At 39.4% G+C, this 27,206-nt stretch overlaps 1 protein-coding gene across 3 annotated transcripts in view; it reads left to right on the top strand.

Annotated features, from left to right (window-relative positions):
- KDM3A (lysine demethylase 3A) overlaps positions 1-27,206 on the top strand; it is a 53,955-nt gene that overhangs the window by 6,314 nt on the left and 20,435 nt on the right. For all 3 annotated transcript variants that reach the window (XM_082426763.1, XM_082426764.1, XM_082426765.1), the window contains exons 3-11: positions 1,292-1,447; positions 2,672-2,782; positions 5,461-5,563; positions 6,265-6,389; positions 7,027-7,099; positions 7,204-7,292; positions 13,559-13,722; positions 15,287-15,801; positions 19,266-19,470. In XM_082426763.1, coding sequence (XP_082282889.1) covers positions 1,292-1,447; positions 2,672-2,782; positions 5,461-5,563; positions 6,265-6,389; positions 7,027-7,099; positions 7,204-7,292; positions 13,559-13,722; positions 15,287-15,801; positions 19,266-19,470 — 1,541 coding nt within the window. The remainder of the gene's footprint in view (positions 1-1,291; positions 1,448-2,671; positions 2,783-5,460; positions 5,564-6,264; positions 6,390-7,026; positions 7,100-7,203; positions 7,293-13,558; positions 13,723-15,286; positions 15,802-19,265; positions 19,471-27,206) is intronic.

Below are 27,206 nucleotides of genomic sequence, written 5' to 3'. Positions count from 1 at the left end.
ACCATAAATAAATAATTCAAAATGTGGATTAGTGCTAGGAAGGAAGAGTACAGAGTTTTGAGTACAATTAGCAAGGGACTTCTCTTGGGAGAGAGGGGGGCTCTTTGGTAAGGGAAGGCTTCCTTGAGGAAAGGATTTTTGAATTGGGTTCTGATGAATAAATGGAAATTAAATAAACTTTTTTAAGTTAAAGGTTGAAAAGGGAGATACGATTGTCTATGAAATTATGAAGTATTGATAGATTTATTCACTAATTCTTTGAAACCAGAAATGAGACATCACTCTATTAAGAGGAGAGCTTTTAAATCAAATTAAAATAGTGATTTTTACACTGAATATTGAGGGAGTTTATTGTATCTCAGTTAAAACATAAGAAACATTTTAAAAGACTTAGAGTAAATTAAAGGGTAGCATATTCATAATGGGTTAAGGAAGCTAAGGTGTTTGGTACATTTATATGATTTTTAAGGTTTTGTGACTGATTCCTACTTATGGGTTACTGTCAGAGACCCACTTTTGGACTGAATTCTTTTTTTATGTTTTAAAATATCTGTACAAATTATAAGGGTTTTAACTTTAGGGCTAAAAGGTATTTTGCAGATCAGAAGCAGAAAACTTCATAGTTACTTGGAAAATAGTATTTTAAAGGTAGTTTAATTTTCATGTAAGAAGTTAGAGGTAGTTTTGGAAAATTCTGGGGTCCTGTGTCAATTACTTGTTTCTGTATATAGCAAAGTTGTCTTGGATTTCAAACTCTGAGATAAATTTCCCAGTTTATTCAACTCAAAGCGTTGAAAGTGCCTTGTGCTGAGTCCTGCTGCTACCAGAGGGATTTGGAAGCCAGTGGTGGATTGTGTTGATGGGCGGTCATCTTAAACTCACTGACAATGTCAACATAGAATTACAATGCCCTGCGAGAAGTACTTTGGGTTTCAGATTTCTGTCTTTCAATTCTCAAAGCTCTGATGTCTAATTAACATATGTAAAAACCTTCTATGTGGGGGTTCTTTTTTGTTAAGGCTTCCCAGAGGTTACTTTGAGGGCAGAGACTGGTCTCCATATCCCTTGACTCTGCTTCCCAAAGTGGTTTGGGAGCCAAAGCTTGTTGGTTAGACTAACAGATATGGTTAGTTTATTGTGGGTTTAGAAGGGAAGTAAGAGAGCAGGAGTCGGGGGCAGCATATTCAGATACAAGACTCGAGTAGAATGGTGAGGGTATAATTCAACTTAGGCATTTTTCATGTTTATTTTTGTTAATCAAGTCTGCTTTCCTTCAATTCTGTTTGTCTAGGTGTGTGTGGAGTTTGATGGGGAATCTTGGAGGAAGAGAAGATGGATAGACGTCTACAGCCTTCTAAGGAGAGCCTTTTTAGTGGAACATAACTTGGTTTTGGCTGAACGAAAGTCTCCTGAAGTTTCTGAGCGAATTGTTCAGTGGCCTGCGATAGTGAGTAAAACTCGGGCTTATTTGAACTCCTGAGAAGAGGGTATTTCACCCGTTATGAGTGAAACAGGGAAAATCTATACGTAATGCCTATATTTGGTCCTCTGGAAAATAATAGTACAGAGATATGACAGTGTAGAAGATTCAGAAAAACCCCCAGGACCTCCTGTCAGCCCTGCTAGGAGCCCTGCAACTCTGACCCTTGACTTTCTTGGGCCTCAAGTTTCTTCACTTGAAAAGTCGGGGGTGGAGGTCATGTGGGGAACATCTAGGTCAGTGGTTAGAAACCAGCAGATATATACAGACATACAAATCTTTTTGGTTTGACCCTCACAGTGTTTTAAGAAAATCTAAATTAGTTGTCTACATTTAAAAAATGTAGAGAATGTCCTTAAAAATCTAGAGTTTCAGTTTTTCTTGGAAAAATGGCAAGATACGGCAACACTGGAGCCTCATAGCAATTCCTTATCGCAACAGTAGGCTGAAGCTGAAAAGTAGCTGTTGCCTGGCCCCTGTAAGGGTTTCCACTTTTGGTCTCATGATCTTTAAGGTTCCCTCTGGCTCATATTTCTTTGGCTTTAAAGATGCTAGCAGTCAGTATATGATTGTGCCATTTCCACACCATAAGTCTGGTGCAGTTAAAGGAAAATAGTGATCAGGAGAGGACAGTTCAGGCTATTTGAGACATGAGCTGGGGCTTGAAGGAGGAAGGGGCAGATTGGATAGCTGAAAGGCTGAGAGGATGATTGAAAGGCTGACCAGCTTGTGAAGGGCCTGCATGCCCGTATGAGCAAAGTTAAGATTTTGCCCATGGGTGAGAAGAGCTGCTGGAGATTTTTGAGTGATGTCGGGTTTTGTTTGAAGTTGTAGTTTTCTCTTTGTATTTTTTCCCCCATCTGTTAAGAATTTGCTAAAAACATGGCCCTGTCTCCCCACAGAAATGTACATAAAGCAATATTTTGCATAAATTTGGGGAAAACCATACATCTGTGGACCCAGACCTATATGTTAATGACTCTCAAATGTGTATCTCATTTAAATTATTGATTCTGGATAAAAATTACGTGCTCCTGTTGTGGTTGCATAAATAGTTATTATTGAGATACTGGTAGTAAATAAACAACTGAATGGCTTTATCTCTTTCCACGTGTATGGAAAATTGCCAGTCCCCATTTTCAGAATTATGCTGACACAGTTATGGTGCCAAAACATTTTCTTTTGTTTCAGATGTACAGATCTCTGCTGGACAAAGCTGGTTTGGGATCCATAACGTCTATTCGCTTTTTAGGAGATCAACAAAGAGTATTTCTTTCTAAAGACCTTTTAAAGCCTATACAGGTAAAACACGGAAACAATATTAAACCCTAAAAATAGAAATACAGACTCCTTTGATATGAGAACTAACATATTGATGTTGGTTGCTCTAATTCAGATATCTAACAGAGAAAAGGACCCATCTTATGAGCAGCTAAGTTGTCAGACATCATTGCGCAGTGTTAGCCGTTGGGTTGGTACTGTTTATTTGGGGTTGGAAGGACAAACGTACTACAGTTGATGATGTGTGTGTATAGAAACACCTAGGTGATATGAAGATAATTTGTAAGACTATCATTCATATATATACATATATCTGTATACGTATATGTCAGTCCTGATTATTTAAGGATTCTGTATTTGGGAACTTGCTTACTTGCTAAAATATATTTGTAACCCCCCAATCAGTACTTTGGTGCTTTCATGGTCATTCACAGACGTGTGCAGAGTGGTGAAAATTTTCAGTTGTCTGACACATGTTCCCAGCTTAGGTTGAATAAGGTGACATTCTGCCTTCTTATTTCCTCTCTTCTACTGTAAACAAGTGTCCTTTTCAAGGTCTATTTAGCACTGCATTTCTGTGCTTTTTTGTTGGTGATCTCACTGTTTAAAATGGCCCCCAGGGGTAGTGCTGAAGTGCTCTCTAGTGTCCCTAAGTGCAAGGAGGCTGTGATGTGTCTTAGGCAGAAAATACCTGTGTTAGATAAGCTTCATTCAGCCGTGAGGTATAGTGGCCATGGGTTCGAGGTTAGTATTGCAGCAATATATACTAAATAGTGGGATTTTCAACCGAAACACATAAAACAAGGTTATGTATTGATTGGTTGACGACAATGTTGTGACCAGAGGCTTGAAGGAACCTAACCCCATCTTTCCGCTAGGAATGGTTCAGTATTCACTAATTCAGTGTTTGTGGTGACTTAACGTAACTACCACAAACAATGTGAATTGTGTGTGTGTGTGTGTGTGTGTTCATATTCTTTCCAGTTAGCTTGCAGAACTCCCACTTTTTGTTCACAACATTTAGGCTCTTGGGTCTTGCTCGTGTGTGATTTTTTCCTTTATTATAAAAATGTTGGGAGGGAGGGGAAGAACACACAGATTACCGCCACAGATCACTACCTTGGGAATAATGTTGGTCTTATAATAACATTGGTTTTTTTATATGTCATTTGTGAAGCTTAGTAATCCCCTTTACCCACTTCTGTTTTGTGACCTGACTTGTCTCTATGGCCTGTAGAACAATTAAACCAGTTTATTTGCTAAAAGACAGTTTAGGACCAAGGGTCATTGCCATTGCTGGGCCTTGGCATTAACTTTTCTCTACTCAAGTCTTACTTTTACTTCCATGTCCTCAAAGTGAGTGAAAACAAGATTCACACTCTGAACCCTATTTTATAATGTTTAAGTAAATGGAACAGAGGAAGATGCTTTTACTTAATTGCAGATACAAGTTATCTTCATATGTCAGATAGGCATCTTGATATTTTTCCTACATTAAAAGGCAGAATGACTGCTCTTAAGGACCAAGGAACATACAGCAGGGGCTGTGGATGTCTGCTTCACTGAGCAGTAGAGTAGTTTTTACTTCTTAGCATTGTTTTCGGGACAGTTCTGTTTTATATCTTTCATGTGTTTATTAACCTTTTCAGTTTTGTTTCTTGAGGTTGAAAAAGGTCAGTAAGTTTTATTTATTTAAGAGCCCTTTGTGGCTCGCCCGATTAACATGATATTTTACCTTGTAGTAGGAATTGAAGAACACATTTAAAGTTTTTGAAATTGCAGTAGCATGGAAAAAAAAACACATGGCCCGTTTTGGTTATTAATGTTGAGCTCTTATGAAACCCCTAGTTTAAGTCTAATGTTATTTGGCTTAAGAAATTTTTCCAGCATGGCCTCTCTAAAAGACTGTTCTTTCCAATGGGAGAAATGGATGAACTGTTTTTGGCCACTGTGTACCCATTTCACATGCAGAAAAGCATGAAGGCCTGATATTGGAAGGGCTTCTGTGCTATACAGTTTGGGTTTGGCAGGTTCCTCCTATTGACAGTCTGTATACATTTATCATAACTGAGTGTACACACAAAGCCAGAGCACTGTGGAATAGTGCCAAAAATAGAGCTGCCAAGAATTGAATGTTTCAAAACTGGCTTGCTGAAGGCTTAACGCTATTCATTCAGATTTTGTCCTTCCTCACCCCCACGGCCCCCTTCGTAAACAAGAATACGTTTGGAATTCTAGTTACGGTAAATGAATCTGTGTGAAATGATGTTTGTTAAAAACAGCAATTTCAATGAATTGACACTGTGGATCTAAGTGATTTCTATGTATGTGTCTTTTGCCCCTTGCATTTGGAGCTGTGATTTCCCTAATCCATAGAGTTTGGGATACAGAGTATTTTTGACATCAACTGACTAGCTAGGTTGTTTGCTTATTGTATTTAAAATTTGAGCCACTCTTAGTATCTGTCTTCCTCTTAGCTTGGGGTGACTTCACTTCTGTCTGCCTTATATTTGTGATGGTTTGATGGTTTCCTACTATTTGACCAGTCTAATTCATTGGAGTTGCAATGGTTTGCTGCCATCAAATGGCTAATTGACACTACTTTAATCCCTGTGATTAAACTGATTGAAATATCCACTGGAATTTAAACAACTCTTCTTACTTGTTACCTTAAAATGTAATGATTTTCCATTTTTCAGGATGTAAACAATCTTCGACTTTCACTTATCGATAATCAGAATGTCAGTAAAGAATTTCAAGCTTTGATTGTGAAACATTTGGATGAAAGCCATCTTTTACAAGGTAAGAAGCTATGTTTTAGCCCTTCTCACTCATTTGCTCATTAAAAATGCTAATTTGTTAGAAATTCTTTTGCTGCTTTTCCCATGCAACTAGATGAGTGGAGGACTTTATTTATTCTGTAATGTATTCTAAAGTCTCTGAAATTTGGAAAGCTCAGGGATCATGTGAAGACTATAAAAGTGAAGTAGATATGAAACAAGCTCAGCTGTATTTTGACATGGAATTTGATATGTTTGGAATTTCAGTCTTATAAAATTAATAAAACGTTAATTTGGTAATCTTGATCTTGCCATTTACTGTTATTGACTTTCTTGGTCAATTTCACAATTGTAAGTATTTTATCAGACTTAGCAGTTTTGCTGAGGTTCCTAAATTTGTATCCTCTAAAACTCTGCATAGGAGAATGAGTTACGTCTCAATGTGTTATCTGATACTACATGGTCTGATACAAATGCTAGAATAAATATATTGCATGTCTAAGATAAATCAATAGAAAAGTGAAGGTTAAAAATAGGCAGTTTAAATCTTCTCCTAGCTTTGCTGAAATGTCTGTCTTCTTGCATTTATAGCAGTATCTTTTAATGTTTACTTTTTGTCTACTGCATTTTTAAAGATTTGGGAAAAGATTATCCTGGATAATGGTGCTGTTGGGAGATAATGCATATTGCTCTAAGGATTTTTTTTAATTTTTATTTTTTAAGGCGACAAAAACTTAGTTGGTTCAGAAGTAAAAATTTATAGCTTGGACCCATCTACTCAGTGGTTTTCTGCAACCATTGTAAATGGAAACCCAACATCAAAAACTCTTCAAGTCAACTGTGAGGAGGTAAGGATGATGATAATTGTGTGTAAGATAACTTGACAGGGAAAGATAATTATAAAAAGGAATTATAGTATCTTATAGGAGCTAAACACCTTTATTATTTTGTATTAAAATATCAGAGTAGAAAAAAAATCACAATTATTTTAAAAAGAAATTATATGTAAGAAGCCCCTATTGTTTGTTTTTTTAAATAAATTTTAATTAATTAATTAATTTATGGCTGCATTGGGTCTTCACTGCTGCACACGGGCTTTCTCTAGTTGCGGCGAGCAGGGTCTACTCTTCGTTGTGGTGCGCGGGCTTCTCATTATGGTGGCTTCTCTTGTTGCGGAGCACAGGCTCTAGGTGCGCAGGCTTCAGTAGTTTGTGGCACACGTGCTCAGTAGTTGTGGCTTGTGGGTTCTAGAGCGCAGGCTCAGTAGTTGTGGTGCACGGGCTTAGTTGCTCCGTGGCATGTGGGATCTTCCCGGACCAGGGCTCGAACCCGTGTCCCCTGCATTGGCAGGCGGATTCTTAACCACTGTGCCACCAGGGAAGTCCCAGAAGCCCCTACTGTTATGTTGATAGAGCTAATTTCTGGTGTGTTCCTAAGCATTTTTTAAATTTCCCAGTATCTTTGTTTTATTTATTTGTTTTTAAGATTCCAGCACTGAAAATTGTCGATCCATCACTGATTCATGTTGAAGTTGTACATGATAACTTTGTGACATGTGGTAAGATACATTGTTTGATTAAAATCTTTGTTCTCCTTTCCCCTTTATCCTTCTCACATTAAGAGAAACAGGGATGCCAACTTACCTGTTTTTAAATATTTTAGGTAACTCTACAAGAATTGGGGCTGTAAAACGCAAATCTTCTGAGAATAATGGAAGCCTGGTTTCCAAACAAGCAAAATCTTGCTCTGAGGTAACCTTGCTTTATTTTTGTCACTTGTGTAAACCTTTCTTTAATTCTCACGGTGCATGGCCAGTTTGTTTAGTGGTAATAAAGCTGTCTTCTCTGCTCTTCTGTGCTGTTGTGTCTGCTCTTTGCTAGTCCCAGATCTTGGCCGTAATTTCTATACTCAAGCAGATGGAGATAATATAAGTTTCTGGTTCACTGTTTTTGTCAAGAAAAAGTTTTTAGTTTCGATGTTTCCTGAAAATTGTCAATCGATTTGACAGTTTCACCATATGGAGGTATTTTTGAAGATAAATTGAGTTGTGTGTGTCAAATCAGAAGAATGCCTTGCATGAGAAGAAGGGAGGAACCTTAGAATTCTGAGTAACTTGGTGTTGGAATAGGACTCCCACCTCAATAACTGAGAGGTTTGATTGGTCATTTATGATTGGGTGAACAAACGTACTCACTTTTTGAAGGAAGTGGTTGGTTTGCCATTACTAATTTCTGCCTAGAAAACTACAGGCTTCTGTGAATGGCACTGTTGAGTTCAAGTACTGGATTTAATTCTATCCTGAAATAGGATTTGGATCGAGAAACTTAAGGCTGTCGGCTTTTCCCTCTCCTCCCTGTTGTAGAGAAGCTGGCCTTCTTTAGCTCTTCAAGTCCTCATGCTTTCTCCAACCTTAGGACTCACTGTTCTCGTTTCTCTTCTAATCCTATCTTCACTCTAATTAACTCCCATTTATCTTTCTAATGTGATGTTGCTTCCTCCAGGAAGCCATACCTAACACCTCTACAATCATTTTAAACTATATCCCAGACTAGGTCAAATTCCCTAATTTATTATGCTTTGTAATTACTCGTACACGTCTTCAGGACATCACAGTGTACACAATGGGGCAATTTTATTCAGAATTCCCAAAAGATTAACCTAGACAGACTAGCCTAATGAGGGAATGGGGGACTGGGGTAGACTTCTCAAGGGAGGGTATAAATGACAGGGTCAAATTTTGAAATCTGGAGGGAAAAAAAGAAACTTAAGGCTTTTTCTTTTTTAAGTGAGTTGAATCCTTAGGTCCTATTACAGTACAGATTACCTTTCTCACAACTTAGGTATCCAAATGCACTTGTGGTACATGGAAAGTTTACCGTGTTACAATTGTCAAAAACGCCTTTATGATGCTCTGCTCCAGGCTGGAGTTTAGAATTTTATTTTATTTTATTTATTTATTTTAAAAAATATTTATTTATTTGGCTGCACCAGGTCTTAGTTACAGAATGTGGGATCTTTAGTTGTGGCTTGCGGGATCTAGTTCCCCAACCAGGGCTCAAACCTGGGCCCTCTGCATTGGGAGCGCGGAGTCTTAACCACTGGGCCACCAGGGAAGTCCCTGGAGTTTAGAATTTTAAAATTGATCAAGTGGATATTAAGATTGTTGGCAGCATTGTAGAGGGAACTTTGGAGCCTGGGTGGGGGCAGGGCAAGGAGAGACGGCATGAGAATGGGTCAGGGTCAGTGAACGCATCTACGGCTCTGGATCAGGGCAGGCTGGACTGCATCAACTAGAACCGAAGCAAGCACGTGCTACACAAATACTAAGCGATCTGGGCGGCTAAGGTGACTGGCTTTCCTGAGTCTTAAAGCCTGTGCACAGGCCACAGGAACTTTGATACTAGATGAGAAACTTTGTAAACCAGGATATCTAATACCTCTGTCTTCCTTCCAAATGTGTAGGCTTGACCTCAGGTGGTTCAGGAAAGAATGAAGAGGTAATTACGGAAATTAGCATTACCACCTTTTCATTTTGCCTTAAAGTTTACGAAGGGGAAGTAATGTAGTAAGGACTGTAAATTGAGGATGTCAGGCAAGTGATTATTGCCCCTTAGAGGCAGACTCACAGGGGATACTGTCAAGTAATCCGTGGTATTAGAAGCTGAAAGAGAAACAGAGCAGAACGGTAACCTGTCAGGTTTTGTACTGGATAAATTGTTAACAGTCTTGCGTAGAGGTAATAAAGGGCAGTTTGGAGAAGTTGATTGCATGTTGCCTGTCATGGAGAAGGCATCACTGTAAACGTTCGGTAAGATGAAAAGGAGAGCCACATGATGTTATGTTGAGGTGGGGACCAGACCCGAGGAAATGGCATCCTGATGGATCATGGAGAAATCGACCTGGGGTACAAGCAGGACTGGGGTCAGTGGGGACCTCCTGTTGGTGGAGGTGTCAGTTCTTCAAAGTGTCAAGTTTATCAGTGATGTGATAGGCAGTTGAGCAAGTAAATTTATAAGCTTGAAGGAGGTGCTTGTAAAATATGGTAACATATACGTATGTAAGTGATCCTCTCTTCCTGACTCACGCTCTTGAAGGGCAGGGAGCTTGTGTCTTTGCTCTCTGTCAGCATACTGTCCAGCTCAGTAGGTTTGTGTGCTACTGATTACTGGACACAATAGAAGCTGTTTTTCAAAAAAGCCTGAACTTTGGTTGGGAGATAAGTTCCTCAACCTATTTGAGCCTTAACTTCAGTATCTAAAATGTGGAAATAAATTTGATGTTTAAAAAATGTCTGTTCCAGCTCTTAAGAACTATCCTAGTCATCTTCACATTCTAAAGGAATTTGGAGATGGTAAATTTTTACCTGGGTATTGACATTTTAGAAATTATTATTATTTTTTTAATTATAAAAGTTATTCTCCTTTTATATTGCACTTGTTTTCAAAATAAAGATTCTTACATTTAAAAAAAAGTTATTCTCATTTAAAAATATTTAGGAAACCCAGAAAAGCATAGTAAAGAAAAGAAACATCACTCATAATCATACTTTTCAGAGACTCACTATTCACATTTTGGAATACCTGTCTTCCTCCTGTTTTTTTTCTTTTTCTTTTTCCTGTATATTCGTGGAGGCTTTTTTTTTTTTGTAAACTAAAAGCCATACTCTTGTGTAGCTTCCTTGATTCCTTTACAGTATATTGTGAATATTTTTCCGTATCCTGGGTGATCCTTGTAATCAGGCAAGTTTTTGGAAACACTGGCCTAGCCTAGATTTCAGGGGAGATGGAGAGGTAAAGGAAGAAGTGGGGAAAGAAAGAGAGTTCATTTACATGTGTGAGTGAAAGGTGAGTACAGTAACACACTTGGTGCACGTCTCACTGTGTCTGCACTTTCCAGATGTGTTGGACTGGCAAAGAGTTTGGTGGTCTTTGGATGACAGGAGTTTAGGTTGAGGTTGCAACACTCTTGATTGCTGGGATGAATACTTTTGGATAAGGTAAACCTGTTTGCCAGTAACATCTGGCTCCTTGAAGGTCTTCTCTGCCTAGCAGACTATTCCTCAGAGTTAGGACGTTGCCTGGTTAATTGAGAGAGTCTGCTGAGGAGTGTGAGCCAGCAGTGTCCTTTCTGGAATATCATTATACGCTCAATTATATTATCTCCGTCTGCTGGCAGGGAGGAACTATTGCCATGACTGGTATAGAAGACCTTCAGGGAAAACTCTTCAGGTAAGAAGAAACTTTGACCCTTGTCAAGTCAGAGGCCAATGCAGTGGTGTGCACGTGGAGATGGGTTTTGGAATCGGAGCCCTATCCCTGTTGAGCTAAACCTCAGTAAAGTTGTAGAGTGATATACTTCATTTTCTTAAAGGAAAAGCATCCAGGTTATGATAATTCTAACACATGGTGACTGCACCGAGAAACTTTTCAGGATATTTTTCTGCTTTGAGACAGCTAATCTATGTGCCAGGCACTGTGGTAAAGCACAGTCCTGTACAGTATGCTTCATTACTCTCCTTTTTTCTCATTACTGTCATTCATTACTCCTCATTATGATTGAGGAAACAAGCTTAGAGAGGTTAAATAATGTGCGAGGAAGTGTCAGAGACTGGATTCCAACCAGGGTCTAACACCAAAACCCAATGCTCTTAGCCACTGTGCTGTCGTTGCCACTCCGCTACAAAACCTTTCCTCGGTGTGGTGAGGCACCATTGTAAAATCAGCAGAGCCCTCCCCCCCTTCCCTCTATTCCTCCATCCTGCTTTCCAACAAATATTTATTGAACACTTCATATGTGCTAGACGTTGGTGAGCATTACTGCCTGGTTCTTGAGGTATCTCACAAGACTTAGTTGTAGCTCTTTGAAATATTAAGTGCTAAGAGCGTTTATTCATTCATGCATTCCACCAGCCTTTTTTATTGAGCATCTCCTATGTGCCTGGCTTTAAAAGGTATAACAGTGGATACAAGAGCAGGGTCTCGTCCATAGGGGTTTACGTTTCATTGTGAGGAGACGGACAGTAAAAAAAAAAGTAACTTAAGGTATTTTCACAGTGTGGTAGTACAATAAAAGATAGAAACATGGCAGTATAATAAAGCGTAAGGCAGTGGCTTGTGGGACACTGCTTTGGAAAGAGTGATCAGAGATACTGAGGTGACAGTTGAGCAGATTTGAGGGTGAAGGATGGAACCAGCCAACCACATGAAAACTGCCCAGACAGGGGGGATAGCAAGTGCAAAGGGGCAGGCAAGAAAGAGCTTAGAACATTTGAAGACTAGAAAGGAAGCTGCTGGTATAGTTGGAGCACTGTAAACAAATGGAGTGGGATGAGGGGCAGGGGTTGGCAGAGACCAGACCATGTAGAATTCTTGTCGGCAGTGGAGTGCCACCATCTGATTGATTTATGTTTTATAAAGATTGCTCTGTGGTAGAATAAATTTCAGATAGGAGGCAAAAGGTTTAGGCAAAAATGGAAGGGAGTCAGGCCAGGTAGTATACACATAGTAGTCTAGGGGAAAGATGGTGGTAATGGTGGCCCGGAAAGAAATTTATAGATTCCAGAAACATTTTGGAAATAGAGGCAGGATTTCCTGGTTCATTGACCGGATATGGGAAATGACTTGGAGGGTTTTTTGGCTCGAGGAGTTCCATGGATGTTGTACAGAATAAAAATATCTGATTTCCTCATTTTAAGGATTAGGAAGCTGAGGTCCAGAGAGGTAAAGTTGGCTAGCCCAAGGATGTCCTTAGAATAGCCAAAGCCTCCCCCCAAAAATCCTTCTGGGGAACACTAAGCTGCTAATATTTAACCAACTGAGCTAACGTAGTGTAATATATGATCAGATGATTTAGCATTGATACGTTAAAATAGTTGGAAGCTATGCTGAAACTGTAATAGTGATTAAGTAAATTCTTATTTTTCAGATATTTGTATTTAGCATATACTAGACAGTATTTTCAAGGCTGTCAGAGTAAATGTCTGCGAAAAAGATTCATGAGTAGACTACATAGTCTGTATTCAGAATTGTGAGGTTTTAAAAATTTACTCAGGGAAGTTCTGCATCAAATTTTAGAAGTTAGTAACTAGAAGACGAAACTTTGAAGATTTTGCAAGTTTAGATTTGGTAAGGTGAATGTAAAGGTCATTGTGGTGTGAGAGAGACGCAATTGAAAAGGACAATGTGACTTTAAATTTAAGCACATAATGAAGAGGCTGGTGAAGATGGTCAGTGGGTTTCACCTGGTTAAGCCATAGACTGTTTAGTTGTCTGGAGTTGAGTTTAATCTCTTCCTTCTCTTTCCATGGTGGGAAAGTATAAACTGGATAGTATAAACTGGGAAGAAGTTGATCCGTTATTAACATTTTTGTAAAGTTAAAAGTACACGAAAGTGGAAGGGGACAAGTGTCCTAACTTTGTCCCACAGGCCTGTCATGACTTGATATTTTTTGCAGCTTGGGATGACCTTTGTGACTTGATGAGCCACATACCAGCAGGAACCATGTCCTCAACCTTTATTGCATTGTAAAGGCTTAAGTTGGTACCCAGTAGGCACCACTGCCTGCAAGAGTCCTATGTGGTCTGGTCTCCTGCCAGTCTACGCAGTAAGTGCGTGGTGGGCACTTAGTAATGTTGAACTGAATGCATGTGAAGCTGCCACCATTTGAAGACTGTTGATTAAAAGCTCACTTCTGTGCATTGCATTAGTAAAGTAATTGCCACATGGCTGCATTTTCCTGGCATAATGATTCAGAGGTCTGTAAAAGATCAGCTTGTGATCTTTTATAGGAAGACGCAAGTTTTGTGAAAAGCTGGAGTGACTTATTTAATAGCTCTCAGGTATAAGTCCTTAATTTGTGATTTACTACTTGTTCTACTGTCCTGTTCTTTTTATTTGGTGATGTTGGTGTGCTTGTTTACTACTAAACCAAGCAAATAAACTTGAATCTTCCTAGCATTTCATAATGCCTCAACTAGGGGCTTTCCTTTTAATATCTGTTTGGTTTGGTATCTTTTAGGCCTCTCCCAGTGTGTGTCCTGTACAGTCTGTTCCCACAACAGTTTTTAAGGAGATACTGCTCGGCTGCACTGCAGCAACTCCGCCAAGTAAGGACCCGAGACATCAGAGTACTCCCCAGGCTGCCAACTCTCCACCTAACCTTGGAGCAAAAATTCCTCAAGGGTGAGTAGTTATGATTTAAAGATGTTGAATCATAATGCAAAGAACGGTTATTTTCGCCATGGTTCTTCCTGTCTGAGCTGACATTGCTCAGGTGGCAGGACTGACCCTACATTCAGTGTTTATAGAGAGACTATTCGTGCAGCTACAATTTGATGTAATTACCTGCCGTCCAGTATATCTCAGGTTGTCCAGGGAGGTTAGACTTTCCAAGTTGGTCAGGTGCCTTCAGAGGTGGTAAGTGTAGTAGGCATACAGAACAACATTTAAAAGGTTACAGAAAAGAAGGGGGTGTGAGGAAAGAGGAGCTTTCTTGACTTGATACAGGGAGAATGGTCAATGGAAATACTACAGACAGCTGGAGAATAGATGTCCACTTTCAAGGAAAAGGGAGCAGATTGGTTGTATGTGGAAGACTGAGGTCAGTGGGGGTGTGGAGAAGAGGGAGACAGGGTTCCAGTGAGTGGTTCTCATCAGGCCAGACCTCAAGTATAGGTGAGAAATGTGGCAGTAGAGAAAATACTGAGTCATGAGGCATAGTTACTAAGTTACAGGTGAGGATAATAAGAAATGTAAAATTTAATCAGAGATTTAAAGTGGCTACAAGGTAAATGGAGAGAAGAGTTTTAAGGGAAGGATCTCTTTTAGGAGGAGTGGTGGCCTGTGCAGGCAGTTGAAAGAACCTAACATAGGGGTCAGAGACTGGTGTAGAAAGGTAGGCTTGGAAGACCACTGCAATAAGGTGAGAGAGTGGATGAGCATATCGGTTCACTGGGAGGACAGCGGGCTGCTTGGGAGAGAGCTTGAAGGAGGGACACATAGTCACACACAGTCAGAGAGAGGGCGGAGTGGTCTTCAGAGCAGAAGGAGGGAGCAGTAAGAAGTTCGGTGGTACCCAAGCAAAGATGTCTAGTATAGGTACTCAAGTGAGAACAACTTCTCCAGGATGAGATCCTTTGTTAGAGGAAGGAAAACAAGTGTAACTGGAAAAAAGGACTTTGCATTTTGCTGGGGAAAGAACTTTAGGATGAATTTCGGAGAAAGAAAATTTCTCTCAGGATAGCCCCTATTGGGGGTGGAGGGAGTACCAGATTGGTCTGTGAACAAGTACGTAATCAGCTGGCTCTTCCCTTTGCTTTGGGTCTTGATCACTGACCAAACAAAAGTGAAATAGTCCAGTGCTAAGGCTGGTAACACGTTCATAGTCAGATAGGGTTTTGCGCTGCTGGTGATTTTGGTTCCATGTGATACTCAGTTTGTTTTGAGGGAAAGCTGAGGTTCATTTTGCTATGAGAAGTAGAACTAACTTGAAGTAGTTAAAGATTTATGAGAACATGCAAATAGGATTTAGGGTTATCTTTTTCTTAGTGTTTAATATATTTTTGCAGAGCCATTGACTGATTACTTTTAACTCCAGCCCACAGAAACCTGTCATAAATTCTCTCATATAAGCGGTTTTCTTTTCTCTTTCATACTGGTTACTTTAGGGAACCAAGCAATTATTTTTGGAAGGTAGGCAAGAGATAAAAGAGTCCTAGATGCTAGTTTTCATATTACTCTTTTTCAGAAGTCATAAACAGATTTTACCAGAACTTTCTTCCTGTCTAAATACAAAGCCTGAAATAGTGAGAACACCAGATGTTGTCTGCAAAGTAGGGTTGCTCTCTTCAAAGTCCTCTCAGATTGGAACTGGAGACTTGAAAACCCTGAGTGAACCAAAGGGAAACTATACCCAGCTGAAGACAAACACTGACCAGGAAAGCAGCTTGGAATCTTTTCCTCCATCATCGACTGACCTTCCTAAGGAGTGCTTACCTACAAAGGCTTCTTCTACGGCAGAATTGGAAATTGCCAGTACTCCTGAACTGCAGAAGCATCTCGAACATGGACCTTCCACATCTGATGTCCTTTCAAATAAGCCAGAAGAGAAAGCAGATGTCAATAGTAATAGTCCTAATTGTTGTGTAGAAAAAAAGGTAGAACCTTCAACTTTAGGTTGCCAGTCACAGAATTTAAAGGAGTCTTCAGCAAAAGTAGATACTGAAAGCTGTTGTACAAGAAGCAACAATAAAATCCAGAATGGTGAGTGTTTCTGCATATCTTTATTGGTAGAAGGTAAGAAATGGTTGTCAGTACGTACATATCTTCTTCTTACCTTATGAGAAAATAATAGGAAAATGACTGTAGAAAAAGTTCGTACAATCAAAAAAGTCCAAAGAAGAAAGTAAAATCCCTAAATCTTCTCAGAAATGATTACTTTTAACATTTTGGTGGACTTAGTTCCATGTATATAGAAACACAGATAAACTATTACACATATGGGTTCATACCAACAGTTTTACCCAGTGCATTAGTGTAGGTGCCTGTCAACATTTTAAAGTCTGCAAGGATTTCATTATATGCATTTACTGTATGACTTAGGTGGTTCCCAATTTTTGGTTGTAAGAAAACAATTTTGAAATAAAATCTAAAGTGATCTGATGATTGCTTTATCTTCAGCCTATTACTTATCTTTCTGTGACAGCCAGGTTGGAGTGAAGGAAGTGATTGAAATTTTATGCTCACACAGGTAGTCCAGATTTGAAATTTTTTTAAAAAGAGAAGTGCATCACCACCTCTAGAAAAGGGATTTTTAGTTAAAGAATTTAAGGACAGTGCTGAAACACCAGGCAGAGTCTCTTTGCTTAAGGGGAGGTCCGGCTGCACCCACAATTTAGAACTAAGCACTCTTCTTATAGAGAAAATGGCACCTGTATTTCACACTGCTTATGTTAAGTTTGAGGATGAGTATCAGTGGTGGTAGTTATCAGATGCTCTCTTACTAGAATTAATAGAACTAAATGGCTTCAGTATGTCAAAAGGTTCAGGCCTATTACAGTTTAAAAATAGATTTGATAATTGTCAGCTGTGTGGGAAAATTAACTTGAAAAAAAAACTTAATAAAAACGCTATTCATTTGGGTAAGTAACAACTGAATAATCCACACTCTAGCTTTTCCTACAGGCCTCTGAAACTAGAGGTGGGTTTGACTTGGGGGTCTTTTTGAAGTAGAGTTGGAGGAATTGGAAAACAACTTTCCTTGCTGAGTAATACTTCTAACCCAGCTTGTTCATTCTTGAGGCTTAAGTTGATATAGCTGGTAATTTGCACAAAATTAATTGCATAAGGTTCTACTGTTCCTCAGGAGTTATGTAACTCCCCGAAGAAAGTGAATATTCATAACCACGTCCCTGTTCTATTTCTTTATTCTTTTTGAGTCATCAGCCCTCACATTCAGCTAGTTTTTAAGGCAAATTATTTTAATATGTGAAAAAACAAAGTTCTGGACCAGTAAGCACATTATAGGTATAGAAGTGAGTTTCAGAGTCCAGCTTTGTCTTTCTTAATATGTTGTGCAGCTGTGCTCCAACTAAAATGATTTCAAGAGAAATGAAAAGCCTAGTCCGCACCCTGGTGCATGCTGTCTACTGGGACTTTTGGCTGAGGAGTAAGACAGTGTGATCAGAAGCCTGCCAGCACCTCTGTGCTGTTTCCACGAGTATTGCTGTGGGTATGAAGAGACTCGACTGGAAACTGCTCCTCTGCTGTGTGTCCTTGCTTGCTTAGGGGTTAGAAAACAAAAACAAGCTGGAGTTGAACAGCTGCCCTTTTTCTGTTTAGTAGATGTGTGGCTCCTCAGAAGTTGGTGTTGCTTTTTTCCCCGTGGCTCTGCTCTGAATTGAGTCATTGAATGGGGATCAGCTGTTCCTCTCCTCCCTGAAGAGCTAGATTTAGATAGTTCAACTGGCTTATTTCTAGGTATTTCCTCTTTTAAGCCCAGGCAGAACAGATAAGATAATCTTTGGACTCGGTCTGGGAAAACCTGGTCCAACTCAAAGGATGATGTGTTTCCAATATCTGAGTAATTAAAATTCCATCATGAACTACTGATTTCTTTATTTTCCCTCCTTTCTTGCTTTACCTTCTCTTTCACTAACTGAATAAGAATGTTTAAGGGGTCAAGGCCTGATGGCATCCATTTAGCATTTTACAGTGTGCTCTAGTCGTGCTTTAAAAGAGAGGTAAGATTAGAACACCTCTAAGGTAATTAATAAAGATGCTTATTTTATTTAAAGGCTTCTTTGGTTTGAGATCTTTCTTCTAGTTTCTTTCAAGACTACTTACCACCGTCTCCCACCCGTCTCTTGAGTGGTTCCCCAGAAGTTGTGTTTTTGTTTTTTGTTTGCCTAAGAATCCACTTTCCTCTTCTTAGCCCCCTTGGACCCCGAGAATAGGTCTTTTCTGTCGGTTTTATATGAAATACAGTCCCTCAGTATCTGAGAGGGATCAGTTCCAGGACCCCCTGTGGATACCACAAATCCACAAATGCCCCAGTCCCCTACAGTTAGCCTTCCCATTCCCATCTGCAGGTTCTGCATCTGCAGATTCAACCAACCACAGGTCGGTCGTGTAGTATTTTCAATCAATGGTTGGTTGAACCCACGGATGTAGAGGGCCCACTGTATACCTCGAGGCTTTTGACTTAGAGATGGATTCCTCTCTGTGTTATTTGGTGTCACGCAGTGGTTGCTCTTTAATGTTACATCTCTATTTTTTTCTCCCTGTTTCTTTAGAAACCATCTTAACTTTTCCTTTCAAGTTCTCCTGCCCATTACAAGTTAAAACTTAAAACATGCATTTACTTAGAATCAAAATCCTCTCTTTAGCCGATGCTCTTAATCTTGAACGGAACATATGTGTGAAGGAAATAGAAGATATGTCAAGGGTCAAGTGGCATCTCTTAGAAGCATTTAGAGGATAACACTTTTTTTTTTTAATTAATGAATTAATTTATTTTTTGGCTGTGTTGGGTCTTCGTTTCTGTGCGAGTGCTTTCTCTAGTTGCGGCGAGCGGGGGCTGCTCTTCATCGCGGTACGCGGGCCTCTCACTGTTGCAGCCTCTCTTGTTGCAGAGCACAGGCTCCAGACGCGCAGGCTCAGTAGTTGTGGCTCACGGGCCTAGTTGCTCCGCGGCATGTGGGATCTTCCCAGACCACGGCTCGAACCCGTGTCCCCTGCATTGGCAGGCGGACTCTCAACCACTGTGCCACCAGGGAAGCCCTAGAGGATAACTCTTATAGGCCAAGGGACCTGTGACATTTGGAATGGTTAGCTTTTGCAGAATGCTTTGGAAAACACATCTCAAACCAGTCTTTTTGAGTGTGAAAACTGACACAGTTGACTTCCGCACGGTCCTCTGTTGAAGCATTCTTCTTATCTAGGGTTGTGAATAGAGGTATGCACTAACTTGGAATTGTGAGTCTGGGGTTTTAAGTTGCCAAATGGAGTCACCAAATGAGATGTATTTTATAAAGAGAATAAAACTTCCAGTTGTTCTGATAGTTGTCTTCAATTAAGCCATTTTTAGAAATTACTACAGTTGAACCAGTAATTGAGAAGAGGAGTTCTCCCTTTGGGAAAACTGACCTTTTGAATAGAATTCAGTCAAATATTGATGTGATTTTTTAAAAATTTGAGGTCCCATTTTCCTTCATCTTTTTTTCTAGCCCCATCCCGGAAGTCGGTTTTGACAGACCCAGCCAAACTCAAGAAGCTGCAGCAGAGCTGTGAGGCCTTTGTGCAGGACGACTCTTGCGTGAACATCGTTGCGCAGCTGCCCAAGTGCCGGGAGTGTCGCTTGGACAGCCTCCGAAAGGATAAGGAGCAGCAGAAAGACTCGCCCGTGTTTTGCCGCTTCTTTCACTTCAGGAGGTGAGCCATTTGGGGAAAAGCTGAGTTACCCTGAGCCCTATAATGTACTTTTCTCCCTCTTCTCCTACCAACAGTAAGTCTAAAACTGAAAAGAGTACAGATTATACTTTTTAATCTGTCGATTTAGGAATCTAGATCTTATTACACATTCTTTCCTTCTCATTCTCCTTTTCAGGTTTTTTTTTTTTAAAGCAAAGAAGCTTAAAAATATAAACTTCCATTTTTTTTTTAACATCTTTATTGGAGTATAATTGCTTTACAGTGTTGTGTTAGTTTCTGCTGTATAACAAAGTGAATCAGCTATATGCATACGTATATCCCCATATCCCCTCCTGCTTGCGTCTCCCTCCTACCCTTCTTATCCCACCCATCTAGGTGGTTGCAAAGTACCGAGCTGATCTCCCTGTGCTATGTGGCTGCTTCCCACTAGCTAGCTATTTTACATTTGGTAGTGTATATATGTCAATGCTACTCTCTCACTTCGTCCCAGCATACCCTTCCCCCTCCCCATGTCCTCAAGTCCATTCTCTACATCTGTATCTTTATTCCTGTCCTGCCCTTAGGTTCATCAGAGCCATATTTTTTTTTGAGATTCCATATATGTGTGTTAGCATATGGTATTTGTTTTTCTCTTTCTGACTTACTTCACTCTGTATGACAGACTGTAGGTCCATCCACCTCATTACAAATAACTCAGTTTCATTTCTTTTATATGGCTGAGTAATATTCCATTGTGTATACATGCCACATCTTCTTTATCCATTCATCTGTCAGTGGACACTTAGGTTGCTTCCATGTCCTGGCTATTGTAAATAGTGCTGCAGTGAACATTGTGGTACATGACTCTTTTTGAATTATGGTTTTCTCAGGGTGTATGCCCAGTAGTGGGATTGCTGGGTCGTATGGTAGTTCTATTTTTAGTTTTTTTAAGGAACCTCCATACTGTTCTCCATAGTGGCTGTATCAATTTACATTCCCACCAACAGTGCAAGTGGGTTCCCTTTTCTCCACACCCTCTCCAGCATTTATCATTCGTAGATTTTTTGATGATGGCCATTCTGACCAGTGTGAGGTGATACCTCATTGTAGTTTTGATTTCCACTTCTCTAATGATTAGTGATGTTGAGCATCTTTTCATGTGTTTGTTGGCAATCTGTATATCTTCTTTGGAGAAATGCCTGTTTAGGTCTTTGGCCCATTTTTGGATTGGGTTGTTTGTTTTTTTTGATACTGAGCTGCATGAGCTGCTTGTATACTTTGGAGATTAATCCTGTGCCAGTTGCTTTGGTTGCAAATATTTTCTCCCATTCTGAGGGTTGTCTTTTCGTCTTGTTTATGGTTTCCTATGCTGTGCAAAAGCTTTTAGGTTTCATTAGGTCCCATTTGTTTATTTTTGTTTTTATTTCCATTTCTCTAGGAGGTGGGTCAAAAAGGATCTTGCTGTGATTTATGTCATGGAGTGTTCTGCCTATGTCTTCTTCTAAGAGTTTTATAGTGTCTGGCCTTACATTTAGGTCTTTAATCCATTTTGAGTTTATCTTTGTGTATGGTGTTAGGAAGTGTTCTAATTTCATTCTTTTACATGTAGCTGTCCAGTTTTCCCAGCACCACTTACTGAAGAGGCTGTCTTTTCTCCACTGTATATTCCTGCCTCCTTTATCAAAGATAAGGTGACCATATGTGTGGGGGTTTATCTATGGGCTTTCTATCCTTTTCCATTGATCTATATTTCTGTTTTTGTGCCAGTACCATACTGTCTTGATTACTGTAGCTTTGTAGTATAGTCTGAAGTCTGGCAGCCTGATTCCTCCAGCTCCGTTTTTCTTTCTCAAGATTGCTTTGGCTATTCGGGGTCTTTTGTGTTTCCATACAAGTTGTGCAATTTTTGGTTCTAGTACTGTGAAAAATGCCATTGGTAGTTTGATAAGGATTGCATTGAATCTGTAGATTGCTTTAGGTAGTATAGTCATTTTCACAATGTTGATTCTTCCAATCTAAGAACATAGTATATCTCTCCATCTGTTTGTATCATCTTGAATTTCTTTCATCAGTGTCTTATAGTTTTCTGCATACAGGTCTTTTGTCTTCTTAGGTAGGTTTATTCCTAAGTATTTTATTCTTTTCGTTGCAATGGTTAATGGGAGTGTTTCCCTAATTTCTCTTGCAGAATTTTCATCATTAGTGTATAGGAATTCAAGAGATTGCTGTGCGTTAATTTTGTATCCTGCTACTTTACCAAATTCATTGATTAGCTCTAGTAGTTTTCTGGTAGCATCTTTAAGATTCTCTATGTATAGTATCATGTCATCTGCAAACAGTGACTGTTTTACTTCTTTCCTATTTGGATTCCTTTTATTTCTTTTTCTTCTCTGATTACTGTGGCCAGAACTTCCAAAACTATGTTGAATAATAGTGGTGAAAATGGGCAACCTTGTCTTGTTGCCCTGAAAAATGGTTTCAGCTTTTCATCACTGAAAAATGGTTTCAGTTTTTCATCATTGAGAACGATGTTGGGTGTGGGTTTGTCATATATGGCCTTTATTATGTTGAGGTAGTTTCCCTCTATGCCCACTTTCTGGAGAGTTTTTATCATAAATGGGTGTTGAATTTTGTCCAAAACTTTCTCTGCATCTCTTGAGATTATCATATGGTTTTTATCCTTCAATTTGTTAATATGGTGTATCACATGGATTGATTTGCGTATATTGAAGAATCCTTGCATTCCTGGGATAAATCCCACTTGATCACGGTGTATGATCCTTTTAATGTGCTGTTGGATTCTGTTTGCTAGTATTTTGTTGAGGATTTTTGCATCCGTGTTCATCAGAGATATTGGCCTGAAGTTTTCTTTTTTTGTGACGTCTTTGTCTGGTTTTGGTATCAGGGTGATGGTGGCCTCGTAGAATGAGTTTGGGAGTGTTCCTCCCTCTGCTATATTTTGGAAGAGTTTGAGAAGGATAGGTGTTAGCTCTTCTCTAAATGTTTGATAGAATTCACCTGTGAAGCCATCTGATCCTGGGCTTTTGTTTGTTGGAAGATTTTTAATCACAGTTTCAATTTCAGTGCTTGTGATTGGTCTGTTTATATTTTCTATTTCTTTCTGGTTCAGTCTTGAAAGGTTGTGCTTTTGTAAGGAATTGTCCATTTCTTCCAGGTGGTCCATTTTATTGGCTTGTAGTAATCTCTCATGATCCTTTGTATTTCTGCAGTGTCAGTTGTTACTCCTCCTTTTTCATTTCTAATTCTGTTGATTTGAGTCTTCTCCCTTTTTTTCTTGATGCGTCTGGCTAATGGTTTATCAATTTTGTGTATCTTCTCAAGGAACCAGCTTTTAGTTTTATTGATCTTTGCTGTCCTTTCCTTCATTTCTTTTTCATTTATTTCTGATCTGATCTTTATATTTTTCCTTCTGCTAACTTTGGGGTTTTTTTGTTCTTCTTTCTCTAATTGCTTTAGGTGTAAGGTTAGGTTGTTTGAGATTTTTCTTGAGGTAGGATTGTATTGCTATAAACTTCCCTCTTAGAACTGCTTTTGCCACATCCCATAGGTTTTGGGTCATCGTGTTTTCATTGTCGTTTGTTTCTAGGTATTTTTTGATTTCCTCAGTGATCTCTTGGTTATTTAGTAGCATATTGTTTAGCCTCCATGTGTTTGTATTTTTCACAGTTTTTTTCCTGTAATTGATATCTAGTCTCATAGTGTTGTGGTCAGAAAAGATACTTGATACGATTTTAATTTTCTTAAATTTACCAAGGCTTGATTTGTGACCCAAGATATGATCTATCCTGGAGAATGTTCCATGAGCACTTGAGAAGAAAGTGTATTCTGTTGTTTTTGGATAGAATGTCTAATAAATATCAATTAAGTCCATCTTGTTTAATGTGTCATTTAAATTTTGTGTTTCCTTATTTATTTTCATTTTGGGTGATATGTCTATTGGTGAAAGTAGGGTGTTCAAGTCCCCTACTATTACTGTGTTACTGTCGATTTCCCCTTTTATGGCTGTTAGCATTTGCCTTATGTATTGAGGTACTCCTGTGTTGGGTGCATAAATATTTATAATTGTTATATCTTCTTCTTGGATTGATTCCTTGATCATTATGTAGTGTCCTTCTTTGTCTTTTGTAATAGTCTTTATTTTAAAGTCTATTTTGTCTGATATGAGAATTGGTACTCCAGCTTTCTTTTGATTTCCCTTTGCATGGAATATCTCTTTCCATCCCCTCACTTTCAGTCTGTATGTGTCCCTAGGTCTGAAGTGAGTCTTTGTAGACAGCACACGTATGGGTCTTGTTTTTGTATCCATTCAGCTGGTCTGTCTTTTGGTTGGAGTATTTAATCCATTTACATTTAAGGCAATTATTGATATGTTTGTTCTTATTACCATTTTCTTAATTGTTTTGGGTTTGTTTTTGTAGGTCTTTTCCTTCTCTTGTGTTTCCTGCCTAGAGAAGTTCCTTTAGCAGTTTTGTAAAGCTGGTTTGGTAATGCTGAATTCTCTTAACTTTTGCTTATCTGTAAAGGTTTTAATTTCTCCATCGAATCTGAATGAGATCCTCGCTGGGTAGAGTAATCTTGGTTGTAAGTTTTTCCCTTTCATCCCTTTAAATATGTCCTGCCACTCCCTTCTGGCTTGCAGAGTTTCTGCTGAAAAATCAGCTGTTAACCTTATGGGGATTCCCTTGTATGTTATTTGTTGCTTTTCCCTTGCTGCTTTTAATATTTTTCTTTGTATTTGATTTTTGATAGTTTGATTAATATGTGTCTCAGCGTGTTTCTCTTTGGATTTATCCTGTGTCGTACTCTCTGTGCTTCCTGGACTTGATTGACTATTTCCTTTCCTACATTAGGGAAGTTTTTGACTGTCATGTCTTCAGATATTTTCTCAGACCCTTTCTTTTTCTCTTCTTCTGGGACCCCTGTAATTCGAATGTTTGTGTGTTTAATGTTGTCCCAGAGGTCTCTGAGACTGTCCTCAATTCTTTTTTCTTTATTCTGCTCCCTGGCAGTTATTTCCACCATTTTATATTCCAGCCCACTTATCCATTCTTTTGCCTCAGTTATTCTGTTATTGATTCCTTCTAGAGTATTTCTAATTTCAGTAATTGTGTTGTTCATCACCGTTTGCGCTTTAGTTCTTCTAGATCCTTGTTAAATGTTTCTTGTATTTTCTCCATTCTGTTTCCGAGATTTTGGATCATGTTTACTATCATTACTCTGCATTCTTTTTCAGGTAGATTGTCTATTTCATCTTCATTTATTCGGTCTTGTAGATTTTTACCCTGCTCCTTCGTCTGTAACATTTTTTTTTTAATAAATTTATTTGTTTATTTATTTTTGGCTGCTTTGGGTCTTTGTTGCTGTGCGCGGGCTTTCTCTAGTTGCGGCGAGCGGGGGCTACTCTTTCATTGTGGTGTGCAGGCGTCTCATTGTGGTGGCTTCTCTTGTTGCGGAGCACGGGCTGTAGGCACACGGGCTTCAGTAGTTGTGGCACACGGGCTCAGTAGTTGTGGCTCACGGGATTAGTTGCTCTGTGGCATGTGGGATCTTCCCGGACCAGGGCTTGAACCTGTGTCCCCTGCATTGGCAGGCAGATTCTTAACCACTGCACCACCAGGGAAGCCCTGTAACATATTTTTTTGTTGTTTTTTTTTTTTTTTTTTTTTGATGGGTGGTGCTGTATTCTTGTCTTACTGGTTGTTTGGCCTGGGACGTCCAGCACTGGAGTTTGCAGGCAGTTGGATAGAGCTGGGTCTTGGTGCTGAGATGAGGACCTCTGGGAGGCCTCACTCCAGTTGATATTCCCTGGGGTCTGAGGTTCTCTGTTAGTTTGGTGGTTTGGACTCGGAGCTCCCACCACAGGAGCTCGGGCCTGACCTCCGGCCTGGGAACCAGATCCTGCAAGCATGTGGCAGGTGAAGTAGTGGTCCCCCAAAGACACGGACGTCCAAATCCCTGGAACCGCCTGGCTGGTGCGCAGCAATGGGGACCCGGAGCCACTGGAGGGGCAGGGCGGCGGCCTGAGGAGCACAGGGCGGCCTGGTGTCTAAAATTCTATTTTTAAAAGTAACAAACATAGAAAAATTCTGTAGGTTCTAAAAAACCACCACAAATAACTACTGTTAACTTTTCAGTGCATTTTAGTGTTTATGTGGTCATAAAATATATTCAAGCATACCTACTTGGCGTGTTGTATATAGTGTTTTTTTTTTTAATAAATTTTTTTATCTATTTATTTTTGGCTTCGTTGGGTCTTTGTTGCTGCACATGGGCTTTCTCTAGTTGCAGTGAGTGGGGGCTACTCTTTGTTGTGGTGCGCGGGCTTCTCATTGCGGTGGCTTCTCTTGTTGCAGTGCATGGGCTCTAGGCGCACGGGCTTCAGTAGTTGTGGCTCGCGGTCTCTAGAGTGCGGGCTCAGTAGTTGTGCATGGGCTTAGTTGCTCCACGGCATGTGAGATCTTCCTGGACCAGGGCTCGAACCTGTGTCCTCTGCATTGGCAGGCGGATTCAAAACCACTGCGCCACCAGGGAAGTCCCTATATACTGTTTTGAATTTTACTTTCTCCAGTGCATACTTTCCCAGTTCGTAATAGGAACCACTCGATCATGTTAACTTTTTTTTGCAAATACTTTTGAGTAAGTATGCAAGAACCCATAATAACAGTGTTGGAAAATTCACTTAACCAATTCCCTTGTTGGTGTTAAGATTATTATGTATTTTTTGCCACTAAAAATAATACAGAAATGATCATCAGCTTGTCCACATCTCTGATTATTTATTTTGGAAAGGTTATTGGAAGTGGCATTACTGGGTCAGAAGGTGTGTGTGTTTTAAGGCTTTGATACATAAGTTCTGCCAAATAGCCCTGCATCCATGCCCACTGGCAGGGTTTGAACATTCCTGTCTCCATGTACCTTTGCCAGCCAGTGTATCTTTAAAAAATCTTTTCTGCTTTTATAGGCAAAAACTTTAATTTTTACATTGCTTTTTTTTTTCTTTAAGTCAAATTAATTTTCTTTAAATTCTTCCATCCTGAGTGAAGAGAAAGGTAGCCTTCTGGTCTTTTTGATATATAAATGAGCAGTGTTGTTCTGGGTATAGATGAGCTTTTGGATATCATACACTTTCTCAGAAATCTAGGTAGTTTCAGTCTCAACTAGTTCTAATCATAAACAGCAGTGTTGACTTTAATTTCTTCCTATTCTCCTCTCCTTTAGTTTTATCAAGATTAAAGATTGCTGATGAACTGAATTAAATGCACAGGCATTTTAATGATCAGTAATTATATCTGTGCTGATAACTTTCAGATTCAGGGTTATTTAATGAACAAGAGTTTTTTAGATGGTAGTTTGTCCCATTCATTCCTGAGTAAATTGCAAAAGCACCATGATAATATGTGTGTATAGCATTTAGAGCTGTGATAACTGTTAACAGAAGTCAGTGTATTAGAAACTCAAACAAACTCACTTCTTTGGTAAAAAGAATATCATGGTTGTAAAAGCAAAGCCTTTTTTTTCCTGATGTTTAGAGTGAAGATCGACACTGTCATTAGTCTTATCAAGTTTGTTTCTCATTAAATTCTGCAGATGAAATGGGAGGGGGTAGGGTCTCAGTGGTAAAGCTCAGTTGCCAAATCCTGTTTTCCATCTCCTCCCCATTTGAAATGGCTTCCAAATTTATTTTTTAGAACTATGACTAGCTCTAATTTGGGCTATCAATTAAAAGCTTGCATCTC

This window comes from Balaenoptera physalus, assembly GCF_965194825.1.
Source record: "Balaenoptera physalus genome assembly, chromosome: 15".
In the NCBI taxonomy this organism is placed as follows: Eukaryota; Metazoa; Chordata; class Mammalia; order Artiodactyla; family Balaenopteridae; genus Balaenoptera; species Balaenoptera physalus.
Note: the sequence above shows the minus strand (reverse complement) of the source record. Positions and strands in the feature narration are given on the sequence as shown.